At 39.1% G+C, this 15,795-nt stretch overlaps 1 protein-coding gene across 3 annotated transcripts in view; it reads right to left on the reverse strand.

The window, feature by feature from the left end:
- Positions 1–8,503: 8,503 nt before the first annotated feature.
- CUNH4orf19 (chromosome unknown C4orf19 homolog) overlaps positions 8,504–15,795 on the reverse strand; it is a 41,387-nt gene continuing 34,095 nt past the window's right edge. For all 3 annotated transcript variants that reach the window (XM_042053142.1, XM_042053141.1, XM_042053143.1), the window contains 2 exons: positions 12,009–12,056; positions 8,504–10,928 (listed from right to left, as the gene is read on the reverse strand). In XM_042053142.1, the coding sequence (XP_041909076.1) occupies positions 9,986–10,928; positions 12,009–12,040 (975 nt within the window). In that variant the 5' untranslated portion in view covers positions 12,041–12,056 and the 3' untranslated portion in view covers positions 8,504–9,985. The remainder of the gene's footprint in view (positions 10,929–12,008; positions 12,057–15,795) is intronic.

Raw genomic sequence — 15,795 nt, forward strand, 5'->3', positions numbered from 1 at the left:
TTGATATGTACATATATTGATATACAAGAGGATTGCTGTATTAAAGTTTGAGAAATTCTATTATAACTGGACCGACACAGACAAGTCCTCAAAAGAAACACAATTTTTTTCAAATGGATTTTGGTTTTTTTACATGGATAATTCTTCTGTTACTTTTCCCCAATGCAGGCACTTCATTTTTTAGTAAAGCATTATTCCAAAATTCAGGATCTTACCTCCTGCTGCTGTAACAAAACAGTCTAGGGAGCTACTTCTATGTTTAATAAAATCTGATTTTACTAGTAAAGAACACAGAGCCCATGTGCAATGTATTTTTGAAACACGGTAAGGATTAAAGCATTTCCTTACTTCTGAATCTCTTTATAAAACAATCTAAGTTGAAGAGCATGGCAATAGTGTACCTGGTTTCTCATTGCCATTTTCTTCTGAACTATATCCCTGTTTTTCACATGTACAGGAACTTTGACAAAATTGGTACCGTATATGGTTCCTGTACTCCCAAATGTGTTGTGTTTCACTTCGTGAAAGGGTTATTTCAGCCAGCTGGTCTCGTTCTGGGGGAATGCTAAAGCACAGGTGTACTTAAGTGTGCAGATAGATGTTGCAGCTATGCAACGTCTGTAGAAATGATCCCAGACTCCAGTATTCCAGCAGTGTGTGCGTACAGCCTGGAGTGGGGAGCTCTTTTGAGGCTGCTGGAGTTGCGGGGCTATGTAGCAGAGCTGAAGTGAAACACAGAAGAGGGAAATGGGCACTAAAAGCATGATAAGAAATGACAGGAGAAAAGGGTTCCAGATAAGTTTGTTTTCTGGTTGTTTTCTTTTGAGGTTTTTTTCCCCCCTACAAATGAATTGAGCTTGTACTTAACTGCATACTAATACAAAATTATGTGGGTTAAGAAGATTGTTTTTATGAGATTAGCCCTGTCTGGAAGAGAGGAGGACATATGATCTGTTCTGGCTTGGTAGTGCTGAAAGTGCCTGCTGGGCTGGCATGTGAGACTGTCTCTCCTAAGGAAGTAAGTTTCCTGGATGTTTAGTGGTTGTTCAGGGACTCCCACCTGTGCCCTGTAGTTTGAAGTGTGAATCAATTTGTATCTATTAATTTACGGTTTCTGTGCACTTTAGGCTGGTGTTTTTCTTTTCCCTGCTAAGTGAGTAATGCTACTGCTACTGGATAAAGAAGAGTGGTTAAGCCTTGGCTATCTAATATTAATGAACAGCATGTAAGACTTGGACAGATAAAGATGGATTTAGATTTAATTTTTTTCTCAGTGTTTTGTGAAATCCTGCATTTTGGAATTTTGTTTGAGGGAGGTTAGGCTCAAAGTACTGACATCTGAAATTTCCACTTCTTGTTGATTTTTTTTTTTTTTTTTAAATTCTAAATTTTTTAGGTTTTTTTCCCAGTGGTTGGGGGCCTGCAGTAAGGTGCTGCTGATGTTTGCTCAAGCCATAATTTGATGGTATCTCTTGTTCTGGATGCTCCCTTTCCCTTCTCTGCGGGGGCTAGCTGATTCTGGAGCTACCTTTGTGCAGAGCTGGAGGGCACCCTGTTAGCCTGGGAGCTGCCTTCCTGGTGGGTTGAGGTCATCTGCTGAGGCAAAACTAATAAAAGGATATGTAAGGCTGGAGCAGGATAAGGAAAAGGAAGCTGAACAGTTTGGGAAAGTAGGAGTCTGTTCCTCTAACTTTCAAAGAAAAGGTAGGGGAGGTGCCGTGCCTGTAATGCTGGAAGCAAGAAGGTGGCAGAAGCCTTCAGACAGTGGCAAGGTCTGAAAGCTCTGTGCTGTTACCCAGCTCTGTGCTCCAAATTATCTGTTGCTCCCAAATTATCTGGAGGAAAAGAGTGGGTTGGTGGTATATTTTGCTACTAAGTTTAGATATGTGAAGCCAAGTCCCCTGTAGCATGGCCTTAGTGCAGAGCCAGTTATGAGGGTAGTGCTTGGACGTCTGTTTCTGTATGTCAGGCCTTGTGTGGGTCGATGTTGGTCTTTGGCTGAGTAGGCCTGTAGTAAGTGAAACACCTCTTAAATTATCTCTGGGCAGCCTCTAGTGTGCTGTAGAGATGCAATGGCATCGAGTGTAGCTGCAGCTACGATATGGAGGAGGATATATTAGCAAATGCGTTTTTCTGCCAGTGTAACCCCTCAGTTTTATATGTGTAAACCCTCTTGATGCCCCCTTCCCTCATTAGCTGTCCTTTCCTTGCCTATTTTCAGCCGGTCATCCCAGTCCCGTCTCTTCTGGGCTGCAGAGTTGTTAGAAGTGCAGCAGAGGCAGGTAGGAGGCACTTGAGCTGCTATGGCACGATTATGGTGGTGGTCTTGAAATGGTCCTGGGGAACAGAGAGCATTGGATGCAGTACACTTTTCATAGCTGTAGCATGGAGCAGAACAGCAACCTGGTACCTGATGCAGAGGAGCAGGTTTGGAGAGGCATGGATGGGGAGGGCAGGTTCAGAGAAGAGGCAGCAATGGGAATGTGAAAGACTTGGGAAGATGGACTGAATAGTAGTGATAGGGCAGAAGCAGTTTGAGCTCTTTGAGCAATTTGTGCTCTTATCTCTGAAATGTTCTGAAAAATTGACTGTTGCTCTGTGGGTAGATATCCAGCTAAATACTCAGGTAATAATATGGTTTGATTTTCATATTGAATAAGGCAGTATTTTGAAATTATCATATTAAAATAGTATTTAACTATTGGTCTTCAATATTGATTTACAGTAAGAATAATTATCCAATAAAAGCAGAAATCTTAGGAGAGCCTTAAAATAGAATACCCTTAATATTTCCCAAATCTTATTTTCAAAGGACTCTACAGATATATATGCGTAAAGAGACAGGAGTGCAATGTTTTCTGTCAGGTGTAAGCAGATTTTGTGTGGAGTAACTGAATTATGTACTTGCTGGCAGCAGAGGGAGCTATGAAGCTTTTATTGATAATTCAAAAAGGTCGGAGTGGGTCAGTGAAAAAAAAATTTAAACCAAAAAATTTGAAGAAGTCCCTGTTTAATGGGAGATCTGAGGTGCCTCATGGGGCTGGGGCAGGACCCAGCGACTCAGCCCCTCTCCTGCCTGGAAGTGGCCTGGAAGTAACTGGTGCGGTTATTAAAAGGAACAATGTAAACTTCTCTCTGAGCCAAATTTTTAATCAGAGCAATGAGGAAGAACAGGATCTGTGTGTCGTATGTCAAAACAATAGCAGCGTGCATCGCCTGGTAATTAACACTCATGCATGAATCTGGAAAAGTAATTCCCAGTCAGGGTGGAGTATGCATATTCCTTTGTAAGGCTTTTGATAAATTGTCTTGATTTTGATTAATGCTGGATCTCTAGTATGGTTGTTTTTTTGCAGATGCTAATTGGATGAGGGTTTTTTGCAAGTCTATGTAAACAGCAGATTAATGAGTAAAAGGTAACCAAAATCAGACTGGCATTGTTCTGGCAAAGTATGATGTATACTTGTTAGATTAACGCCTGTGTCATTTCTACCTACCAAACTGAAACTGTGGCTTTAAAAATCTGTAATATTTCGTCTGTTCTGGAGACTGATTCCAGAGAAACTTGTACCACTTCTGGCCACAGCAAAATCTCTTTCTGTAGTGCATCTTGTATTGTATCCTGGTTCAACCCCAGTCAGCAGCCAGGCCCCAGGCAGCTGCTTGCTCACTCCTGCACTAATGGGATGGGGGAGAGAATTGCAAGGATAAACACTGGAAAACTCGTGGGCTCAGGTGAAGACAGTTTAATAGGGAAAGCAGAAGCCATGCATACAAGCAAAGTGAAACAAGGAATTAATTCACTGCTTCCCATGGGCAGGCAGGTGTTCAGCCATCCTCGGGAGGGCAGGGCCCCATCACATGTAACAGTGACTTGGGAAGACAAACGCCATCACCCCAAACGTCTCACAGTGGCCACGATGTTCTATGGTGTGGAATATCCCTTTGGTCAGTTCAGGCCACCTGTCTCAGCTCTGCTCCCTCCCAGTTTATTTTGTGTACCTCCCCACTGGCGGAGCATGAGACAAGAAAAAGAAGTCCTTGACTTAGGATAAACATGACTTCCCCAAAAACCCGAAACATCAGTGTGTTGTCAACGCCATTCTTGCTCTGAATTCAAAACACAGCACTAACAGCTACCGAGAAGAAATCAACTCTATCCCACATGAAAGCAGGACAATTGAAATTAAGGACATTTGTGTGGATTTTTTTTTTCCTGAAGATTTTATGAAAAAGCTAATCTGAGAAATGCCCCTAAATTATTTAATATTTTATTTCTGGAAGAGGATCTCAACTAAGAACTAAAGAGATGTGAGATGGAAACAACCTAGGTTATTAATTCTTGGCCAGATCCCTATGGTTTGTCCTCAAATAAGTAAACAGAATTTTAATCTCATTCATACATTCATTTTTCTCTGTAGTTGTCTTGCCTTTGTGACTTACCTTCCTTTAATTTTGCATAAGTCCAGGTAAATTACTTGATACTGGCTCCAAGTATTAAGAGCAGGGAGGGGATAGGATGTGTGATCACAGGTTTTTGAAAATCTGGCCATGCTTGGGGTTAAGGTGAATAACTGAGGGTGTTGCCTTTCTCCTTTCTGCTTCTGCACCCTCATAATAATCAAGCTAGTCTCTAGCTCAGAATAAACAGAAGGGAGCTTAATGAGCAAATAAATTAGTTAAACTGCTGTCTTCATGTGACATGGTTTTATTGTGGGGTTGGTTGAGTATTTAAGTTGTCTTCAACCTGACGTAATATTGGGAGGCTGTATTTCCTGAAAGACTTCTGGGGTTTTTTGTTTTGTTAAAGAATGAAAGGTGTCTCAGTGGTTAGTATATAGTAACTGAACCATGAATTAAAGCAAAAACCTGTTAAATCCTGTTTATAATAATTTCTGTCAAGATTCAGAGCAGCGAATGATGTAACCTCGATAGCTTTGTTAACAGTCATTGTGAGGTGACTGCTTAGGATGTGTACTACAACAACTGGATTAGAAACAAAATCAAGAGAGGCAATGTTTTTCCTGCTTCTTTGAGAGAATCCTGTTTTCCAAACTAAGTTGTACAAGGGAATATTTCTTTTCTCTCACTAAAAGAGAAAGAAGTAGGGAGTGGGGGAGTAGCTACCTGTAATAAATTCTGTTGTGAAATTGGACTAAATCATGTAAAAAAAGTTAAAATGGCATTTAGCAATAAAACACTTAAAAAGTTACTGCTGCTTATGTTAAAGCATTAAATTGCTATAATATTTTCAATTTTTATTACAGAGTCCAAGATACACATTTAGATTCTTCAAAACTTTAACAGTTCATAGTTTGAAACTGAAAAAGTCCCAAAGCAGGTAGGACAGAATTTGCAGAAGTGGTCGGCAGTAGTACCATTTTAGGGACAGGCAGTATTTCCTGTTTTCTTTTTACTCGACTAGTTCAGTTCAAGGATTGTCTGATCTGGAGTTTAGGATTGTGAAGGTTCAAAATGAAGGAAAACTTAAAAACAAACCTCCCTGAGATGTCAAGTAAAATTGTTAATGGAGAAGGGAGTCCTAAGACTCATGTCTCTCGTAGTGTATGTGAATGCATGAAATTTGAAAAGCATGGCCAGGGAACAAGGTGAGGAGTTTCTGTTTTGTTTTCATGATGGTAAGGAAAAAAAAGTCTCTGCCAAGGGCATTTCATGTTGGAAAGACCAATGAAAAAATTTTAATCTGCTTCTAACAATTACTCTTAAACATTTTGTGATATCTGTGTTCTAAAATGTAGGACCCAATGTCTGAAAGCAAGTTTTATCAACAGAATTGTTTAAAAATAAATTAGTTTTTAATGTAGAATGACTTTCATAAATTAACTTCCTTGTGTATTCAGCATGTTGAAGAAGTTTTAATACATTTAATTTTGAAGTGATGCTCTTGTGCTATTTAGTGGATTCCAATTTCCATCTACATGCAAGGAGAGATACCAAAATTCCAGAGAGATAATCTATTAAGATTCATTGTTTCAATGTAATTAAAATGTATAATATAGGCATTTGAATAAATACATGAAATACCATATACACAGACCTTAATAAATGTTGAGGTACTATATTCTCATTTAGCAAAAATGAGATACATTGATAAGAATTAATCTTCTGGAAAACTAAATCACATTTAGGAAATTGAAGCTATAAATACAGCATAAGGTCAAGATTAACTTTTAAAATTTTATTTCCAAGTCAGTGTTTCTTGTTTCACCCTTCAAATGATGATAAAAATGGTATTTTACTTAAACAATCAAATCTGAAATATCTTTTAGAAAATAAGACTTTCTATTTTTGAATTTCAGTTTTTAATGGGAAGTCTCCATAGTAACACTTGCCCAGACAATTACCTTCGTTCTTTAAAAGGGAAGGAAAAACCTCCATCTTTGTGGCATTTATTTATTTCCAGGTTCCTGCTTGCTTAGAACTTTGCTGAGCTGAAGAATTCTGCAGTGTCAGATTTTGGGTTCTACTCTTGCTGCGTTTTCTCTAGGAAATAATTAACTTCCTTGAGGGTGGACTGGGCTGTTTTCCACTCCTGTTGTCATATGTGGAATCTCGGCAGTGATCTGAATTTTTTTAATAATCCAGGGTTTACCTACTGCTAAATGAGAAGGTGCTAAACTTAGTCTTCCTCAGTGTCTCTTTGATTATCTATGAAAGATTGCAAATTCCCTTTAAATTGTGTTATTGACTTTGAAGACTATCAAGTAAAACATGAGTTTCCAAGATTCAAAAGCTTTCATAGAAATGCCAGCTCTTATCATAGTTTCCCATCCTATTGCCTGTTCTTTATTGCTACGTATGTCTTCATACTCACCTATAAAGGATTACATCAAGTACAGGAACATTAATAATAATTGATATTGGCCAACCAGCTCCCCTAGTAATTCCTTTTGTATCAAAGGAAAACAGAAAGATTTAAATGATACTTCATAAGTGACCCCTCTGAATATAGGAAACATAGTTGCTTGGTAGCTGAAGTTACAGTGTCTGTGTGTCTTAAAAAAATGTGTCATTTTTGAGAGAAGTCTTAAAATACAGTTTACTCGTGCTTCTAGTAACATTTTTTTTCTCTGTGATTTTCTGTTTTCTCAAGTTACTGAATTTTACTCTCAGAATTGTCTGAGCAAAATGGATTCTTCAAGCTGGCAGTGTTTGTGTTTATTTGAATCAACATCTGAAGGACTGAGTAAGATTTCGTTCTCACATGATTATTTAAAATCTGATTTTTACGGTGGAAATTGAGTGTGGCACTTAAAAATTATTTCTCAAATAAGTGATTCTTTCACATTTATTGTGAAAATTGTGTCCTGTAGTCTGAAAAATGGCTAAGAATTCCTGACACTCAGCAGTGTCATGGTAGAGTTGAAGGTATAGAAACACATGTGTAAGTATAAAATGCATACAAATGTTTTGGGTGGGTTTTTTTTTTTTTTTAATTTGAAAACTACACTGGGCTTTTTTACATAGCAGGTAAGAGAAGTCTGAATGTTGGTGTTACCTCATAGGTTTATTTTATGGAAGCTTTCCATTTGATGTAGGTTTGAAATATGCCGATGCTCAACTTTTTTTTTCTTTTTTTTTTTTTTTTTGGTGTGTGTGAGAGAACACTGACCAGTTATTTCCATTGCAGAGAATAGACTTGCTTTATGCTGGGTTTTCCCTCTTGTATTTATGACAATGAGAACTTGGGCTGCAAGGCATGTACTCTCTGTGGCTCAGCTGCTCCCTTGCAGAGGGTTTCAGCCTGGTGGCCCATGGTTGCAGGCAGTTGCCCATAGAAGAGTTGCCTGGTTTGGGTTATCCAGGTTGGGTCTGACCAGGGGCTCTCCTCTAATATGTTTAAATGCTTGGGGAGCAAGGTGATAAACTTGCTGTGATTTGCACTTGAAGTTTGAGCTGGAGCTCAGATTAGAAAAATCTGAGTGGATATTGAAAAAATCATTTAAGTTTTCTGGGGCGTTTGTTGCATTTCTTTCTTTAACATCTTTTTTACTTGAATTGTTTTTCATGGTTCATGTCATGGTGCAGCAAGGGGCTGCTGGCTCCCTGGGGCTGGGATGTGGGGAGTAGTGGGGACTCCCTGGGGGTAGCAGGGCTGGATCCCACATCCAGAGTCTGTCCTGCTTGCCCCAGTCAGGGCATGGGGCAGCCGAGAGCACCAGGACAGCCCCAGCACAAGTATCTCCAGTGGGGCCATGGCCAGGCTAGCAGGGTCTGGCCCCCCTGGAGGTAAATGGGATCCGGGGCCCCAGGCAGGGCAGGGGGAGCCCTGGGGTGGTGGGCAGGGTCAGTCAGGACTGGTGACACTCTCAGCATAACTCGTTATTGGCACTGTGCTGACACTCTTTCACTGACTTTCAGTATTGTAGTAATCTTTGAAAGACAAATGAGTATGTAAAACTTGTATGCACTTATGAAAAGGCTTAGAAGGACCTATTAAAATAGGAAAGTGGTAGAGAAATCAACAGTACTACAATACTTCAAAGTCATATAAAGCTTTTTTATTTTACAATGTTGTGACTCCTGCCTGTAGCTGAATATAGTTCTCTAGAAGCTGAGACTTTAGGTTGTTTTAATTGCTCCTAGGAGTATCATTGTTGTTTTGAGAAATTGAAATCAGCATATACTGTAGGTAAATATATTTTTGGTGCTTCTCATGTGTCTAATGAGGGGTCTATCTTACTGAACTTCTTTAATGTAACTTTTATATTCAGAAAATGCATAAAGTACAAAAGCCAACAGATAATTTTTAATATGGTTAAAAAATTTATTAGGAGTTTATAACAAAAACTTGGAAACCACAAAATTTCAGTATAAAATGTCAAGCACTTTCTATTTTAACCATCCTTTTGCTGAATTGGCAGCACCAAATTGGTCTCTACCTCCTTTTTTTTCTTCCATTAGAAATGCAGTCCCTCCAGGAAAGCAACTATTTTCAGGTTTTATGCTTAATCCAACTTGGAAGCTCAATCCCTTTCCTGCTTTAGATTTAGGGACTACAGCAGAGCCAAGGAGGGGTCCCCATTGACTCTTGCTGTTTTTGTATAAACAAAACACATCTTACTGGGGATATTTGAGACATAACTTGTTTGAAAACTGTATTGTTAAGACAAGTGACGTGTGCCTGGAAAATTAAGTGGAGTTCAGAGGTTTCAGGCTGTAGTTTTACAACAGTTTTAATCCATCCAGACTGGTAGGGGCTGAGTTTTGGTATCTCTCTGGCCTCTCTGATAGTGTGTGTGCAATTCTTATGTGAGCAACTTCAGCACATTAAACCAACAGAGAGTTATCCACTCTCTTGGGTTTGGCTGGGCTTCTGCTGTTTTAAGGAACTGAAACAGCGACACTTGGGGTATCAAACACAGTTGAGGCAAGGTGTGAGGGAAGAAATGATGTTATTCTAATGCCAGGTATATGTGCACAGATTCAGGCTTAATCCATAATGGAACCATTAGCCATGGTAAAGTTCAATCCAAGCTACCTTCCCTGTTTCATGCTTCAGTAGATCATAGAATTTTGGCTCATTTATGTATCTTTTTTTCTGCTAATGATGAAAATCTGTGCTTTCTAACTCCATGGCTTCAATAGACCTGTTTTAAGTAATGGAAGTTTTGTGAACCTGGAACATGCAGTGTGCGCAGACACTCATGAGGAAACAAAGGAAACACTTGGATGAGTCCAGATGAGATGGGTGTACAACTGAATACTCTGTGTGGAAGAAATGATGCTTTTCCCTCCTGTTTGGGCCCACAGAGAAGAGTATTACCGTTAGCCAAGGGACCACTTCTGTACCTCAGGCAGTAGAAATTAAAAGGCTCTATAAAACAGCTGAAGGGACAGAGGTTTAGTCCCAACTCCTTTTATATATGCTGTTCGTAACAGCTCTCCACGTGTGCTGTGTATCTGTTCATATAGATCCAGAAATGACATCTGGATCTTACCCAGTGTATTAGAAAGAAACCATCTAGTACTCGTCATCATCTTCCAGGTCTTCTCCTGCTGTTGCTGCTTCCAGTGCAGCCAGAGCTGCTGCAACTTCTGCATCTTCCTCCTCAATTCCTCCATTGAAATCTTTATGGTTGGTGTGTGTGGGTGCCTGTGTGACTTTGGTAACAGCCACTGCAGTGATACCACCAGTAAGCATCTCGCTCGGACTTTCAGAGTCAGTTTTAAAAGGTTCAGTACTGCTCTCTTTCACAGACAATGGTGGGGTTATACAAAGGCCCTGGTCCTGTATTGCTGAAGCACCATTGTTTTGGTCTGAATGTGCACAATTGACTGAAAAGCTATCTTTTTCAACATAGTTCCCAGTTTGATTGCCATTTAGGGGATAATCAATATCTGGCAGTCTTATGGCATTGTTTTCTGTCTCCAATAGTGCGTTTCCTTTGAGAAAGATGCTGTCTTCTGCAGACTTGGAGTCTGGAATGCTGTTAGGCACATTGCTGGCTGCCTTAATATGACTGCCTGTCTCTAGGTCAATTTCTTGTCCAGACCTGTTTGATTTGGTGTAAAAGTCTCTGTTGCTGGCTGAAGAAGCCTCTGACTGGCTGGAGATTCCCTTTTCACTGGTTTCTTTTGCTGAGTTTGTGTTGGGGTTGAGCATGGAGTGCTCAGCACAGAAGTTGCCACCATTGACTGCAACATCAGACTTTGCAGCACACTTCACAAGGCCATCCTCTTGAGAATCGTTGCCTCTGTGATTCCAGAGAGTTTCTGTTGCACTGTTTACTGGATTTTTATTTTCTGTTTTGTTTACCTCATCCTTCTGGAGTTCATTTTTGGGTTCTTCATTTTCACTATTCTCTTTAAATTTGGATTTATTGCAGCCTTGTTCAGTATGTTTGTAGCTGTTTACTTCATGGATACATCCAGATGATTGTACTTCTTCTGGATCAAAAATATAGCTGAGTAAGGAAAATTTGTAAAGGAAATGTTACTTATGATGTTAGTCAATATAATTACAAAAAAAGATTAAGCTTCATTTTTAAGCTGAAGGTCTTGAGGAACGAGTGTTACTGAACTTTACCTTGGGTCCTGAGAATGAGTTAAACCGGATGGAAATGCTGAACTATGCTGTTGGCTGCTGTTTCCCAGGACTGATCATAACTAACCCCTGTAGTGAGATTCACCAGGAGGATGTTGGAGAACTGTGTGCTGGTTGTTGCTTGTTTCCAGCCTTATGTTTTGTTTTCTCTGGGGATCTGATTAGCCAATGAGTAGTCATCGCATGGATTGTTAATTAATATCGTTAATTAATATAATGTAGTTGCTAAAATATCTCCCATTTTTCCTGATGTTCTTCCTTCAAGTCTTTTGCTCTTTTCTCTTTTTTTTTCTTTTCCCTCCTGTTTGTTTTCTTTCTCTTGCTCTATTGTTTCCTAGACTTATCTCTTCCAGGGCTTCTTTCTTTTCTTTATCTTCCTTTTTTCTCTCACATTTTCTCCCCACTTCCTTACCTGTTCTACAGAAGTGGCCAAGGGAAGGAGTAACCCTCAAGTGAGGCTGAAATGTGATCTTTATAAAACTAGGTAGCCCTCCTCTCTAGGGAGACTTTTAATATGGGAATTCTCCCCCCAACTAACTACATTTAAAAGCTATGATGGAAGCAAGGAACTGTAGTTCATTTTCACTGCTTGGGAGAGAGGGAGGATCTGACAAAGTGTTCTTTGTTTCAGCGGCTCCTAGTTCTGCTGAATTGAGGGAAGCTCATGCTACCTGAATGAGAAAAAACTTTACTAAAGAAGAGTTTTCAATGCAACACAATTCCTTTTGTGAGGTAGGAGTTATAGAAATGGACCTTAATTACAGTAAATCGAAAGGACATTCATAGGAAATCACTATGCCTATGGTTAAAGATGCTGTAAACTTTGAGAAAACTCCAACCTTTGACAGTGTCTAATTAAAGCAACAGGTGTAGGGGAGCACAGACACATGGTTTAATACTTTTGTTTTATTCCGTCTAAGCAACTCTTGTTCTATTGTACCTTTGTATCATTTTGCAGCACCTGCACCCCATCTGGATTTTCTTTAATCTGAAAAGAGAGAAAGGGAAGGCAAGGGAGAGACAGTGAGTGAAAGCATTATGAAATTAATATATGAGTAATTACATTGAAAATGATGCTCATGTTTAGAAGGGTTTTGTTAGCTAAAAAGAAAGATATCTACACAGGAATGGATGGAGTACTGTTCAAGGTCTTTGTAGGTTGTTGTCTTGCATTGGCAATGGTCTTTAAATGGGGAAAAATCTGGGGAAGAATTTCACAATTCTTAGATAGTGGTGTTCTCCCAGAATAGTTTCGTAAGCAATTTTATGATTTGGAGAATTCTAAGTCAGTGTTTTGGGTGTGGGTTGTTGGTTTGTTGTTTGGTTAGGCATTTTTTTTCCATATTTTTTTTCCACTTGGCACCTATTGGTGAAGTCCTGTACCATGGATTTGCCCAGCTGCTTTTTGAAACAGTGAACTGCTAGCATCTACCACATCCTTTATTCAGTACTTCCACAGACCAGCCTTGCCTGTGTGAAGAATCACCTGCTTTTGTTTGACTTGAGCCTGTTTTCACTAGTAGTATTTGGTGCCTTGTAGTTCTTGTATTAGAAGAGGTAGTGACCATCACGTCCAGTTGTCACTGTAGCTGAGGCCCTGTACTGTCCCTTCAGTGCCCATCCATTTCAGTGTTGCCCATACTGCCATTGTTTCATGCCTATGAACTGTCCTTGTGGTATTGTCTGAGTCTTTTTGCATTTTAACATCCTATCCAAATAAAGTGTGGGAACTACAATTGCAGAGTTCTCAAGGTGTTTGAAACCTGAAAGAAGCAGGTTTATTCTTTCCTAATATCTTCTTGTTTCTATTCACTTGACCCTGTGACAGCTACTGAGCACTGAGGTGACATTTTTGTCGAGCTATCTCTTAGTGAGACACAAACAAGTTCCTGGGATGGGCATTTTATTATAAGCAGGATGTTGTACCTCCATTTCACGACAGTAAAATTCCAGAGTTTGACTAGAACTAGCAGACTGTGTTTTGCTACACCATTGCCTGACCCAGTGAGATGCTAAGAACTATCTATTATATGGTTCTTATACTGAAGTCTTTTATTATGAGAAGAAATGGTTTGCTAATTTGGACCCTTGAGAACTTTCCTGTTCTGAACCTGAACTGAAGTCCCAGATCTGAACATCCAAAATCCTTAAAACCCCCAATATTCTTTATGGGTGGTGGCTATCTTATTTCAAGTTAATAAGTCAGAGCAGGTTATTTAATATGTTCTGTCCATTGTTATTCAGGCCCTTTCTTTTTCTCTGAGATACTCTACAACCTTGCATACTTTTGTCAATGCCTAAGGACAGTGGCTCACTTCCCATAAAACAGAAATTGATGAAGCAAGGTTGGGGTATTTTCTGGAGTAATTTATTTACAAAACATCCAAGGAAAGTCGTATTGATTTATTCTTCTCAGATATGATCTGAACTGCAAAGTGGCAATTACGGTAGTAGAAATGTAAATCAAAACATTTCCCCTCTAAAATCTGACTACAGCTGGTGTTAGCATGGAACTAAATACCTGATGTCAGACCTCTCATTCTTGGAGCCTCTAGGGGCCTACAGTCATTCAGCAGCTGGTTTTAGCCTAGGGTATAGCTGCTCATATCTATGCTCTGTGTCTTTGTGTACACATGAGCTGTTCTGGAGCAGAAATTACTATCAGGAGTAGCCAGCTTGATGTAGTTCAGTGCTTGTTGGGATGGCTTTTCAGCCAGCTGCTTTGCTTCCTTTCTCTTGGTGCTGCTTCTCTCCCTGAAAATGCAGTCTCCCTTCCACGTCTCTGCTGATCTTGTACTGTGTGTTCTCACCCCATATACTATAGCAACATCATAGCAGGAATTCTGGTACAGGGCTTTTCATCTGAAAAGGATTGCCCACTGAAATGCCCACACAGCCTTTGGCTTGGCTTTAAAATTTATAGGTTTGGTGAACCCAGTTCTAATTTGTATGTAGACCAGCTCTGACAATAGATGTTACTTCTATCTAAGAGTAGGCACTTCAAGTCAAGGTGCTTCTGCTTAGAGTTTTATCTGACAGATTTCCTACTCAGTGATTTTATTTACAAGTTTTGTGATTTTTCAAAAGCATAAAATATTGCTCATAGGTTTTAAGCATTGGGAAGTCCTAATTGCTAGCCTTTATTCTGTTGTAAAAACATTTATGATCATCATAGAAGGCAATTATAAACTGAAATTACTGTTGTTGTTTGCAAAGAAAACACTTCCCGTTTTTTTGGGGGTTTTTTTTTGTTTGTTTGTTTGGTTTTGGTTTTTTTTTTGTTGTTTTTGTTTTGTTTTGTTTTTTTTATTTTGCCTTTTTTTAAATTTTTATTTTTTTTTAATTACAGCTGCTGTTGGAATTATCTCTGCAGCTACTGCATTGAGCTTTCCCACTGATGAGTTAAAACTGAATCTGTCCTCTGGCATGAATAAACTACTACATATGGAAAGCAGTGTTATGCTGTGTTATCTTATGAATTATTTCACATCCCTGAAACAGGAATATAGTTTTACAATGTCACTGTCTGAACACTGGCTTTTTTTTTTCCTTGCCCTTTCCTTTCATTTATAATAATCTTTCAAGTCAGGCTGCAAAATAATTCTGGGGAACAAATTGCTGTTATAGCATGAAAAGGCATGCTTTAATCCTACTTATCTTGTTTTAGGTACCTAGCTCCAAAGACTTGTGTATTGTGTGATGTTCATAGTTGCATTAATGGATAAATAGTACTAAAAAGCTGCTGTCTGGAGCAGTTTGAATCAAGTAAGTTCTACAGACTTGAAACAAAAGAGCAATAGAAATTTCAAACAGTGGATGATAATATGTTAACTGATACTGAATTTAGAAACATTGCATCCTTATGAAGTGTTTACTCTGTCAGATATGCCATGCTGCTAAATTGATTCGGTAAGTTCAGATAAACATGACATGATGTGGAATGCTTTCTTTTAGAACACTTTGGGGGCTATTTTCCCCACGAGAAATGGCTACCTGTCCAAAGTAGCAGTAAAATCCTTGGCCTTAACATTCAGATTCTCAGAATTCAGATTAAACTGCCATAAATCCTAGATAGTATTCTTTCTCGACCGTGAAATTTCTGAAGGCCTGTAAATGTCTGTCACTAGTTATTATGCGGTTACTTAATCCTGAACACTAATGCATCAACTGGCATTAAACCTCTGCAAAATGTGAAATAGAGATTTTTTTAAAAGTTTTTTTAGGTGTGGACTGGGACACTTGGAGCATTTTCAGGAATGAAGTGGAGCTGTTGAGGTGAAAGGAATAAGGAAGCCTAGAACTAAATTTTTTTACTCTCCCTAATTTTGAACTTGAATTTTTCAGCTTTTAGTAGCTGCTGAATCTCCTAAAGTGTGTCTCTGTAGAGGAGCTTGTACTGGTTTCTACAAAATAATCAGATTCTTGCAACATGACAGTGTAGAATAGCCTCTGCATATTCAGTATCAGTGCTTGTTTCATTTAAAGTTATGACACTTTTCTTCAGTGAAAGAGATGGAAGAGGCCCAGCTTTGTTTGTTTGCTCCAGCCAACCCAGCAGACATCCATGTGACCATGTAAAAGATAGTCTAGCTGACCACGTAAAAGACAGTCTAGATATAATACCCCTGCCATATATTAAGTGTTCACAGAGACACCAGGAAGACTTGATGTTATGAAAGACTGACTTTCTTCCTTTAAAGCAATATGATACAGAAGAGCAAGTTTAA

Source organism: Corvus kubaryi, unplaced genomic scaffold, assembly GCF_017639235.1.
Source record: "Corvus kubaryi isolate FWS band 111438036 unplaced genomic scaffold, C.kubaryi_AGA036_p1.0 split1-131, whole genome shotgun sequence".
In the NCBI taxonomy this organism is placed as follows: Eukaryota; Metazoa; Chordata; class Aves; order Passeriformes; family Corvidae; genus Corvus; species Corvus kubaryi.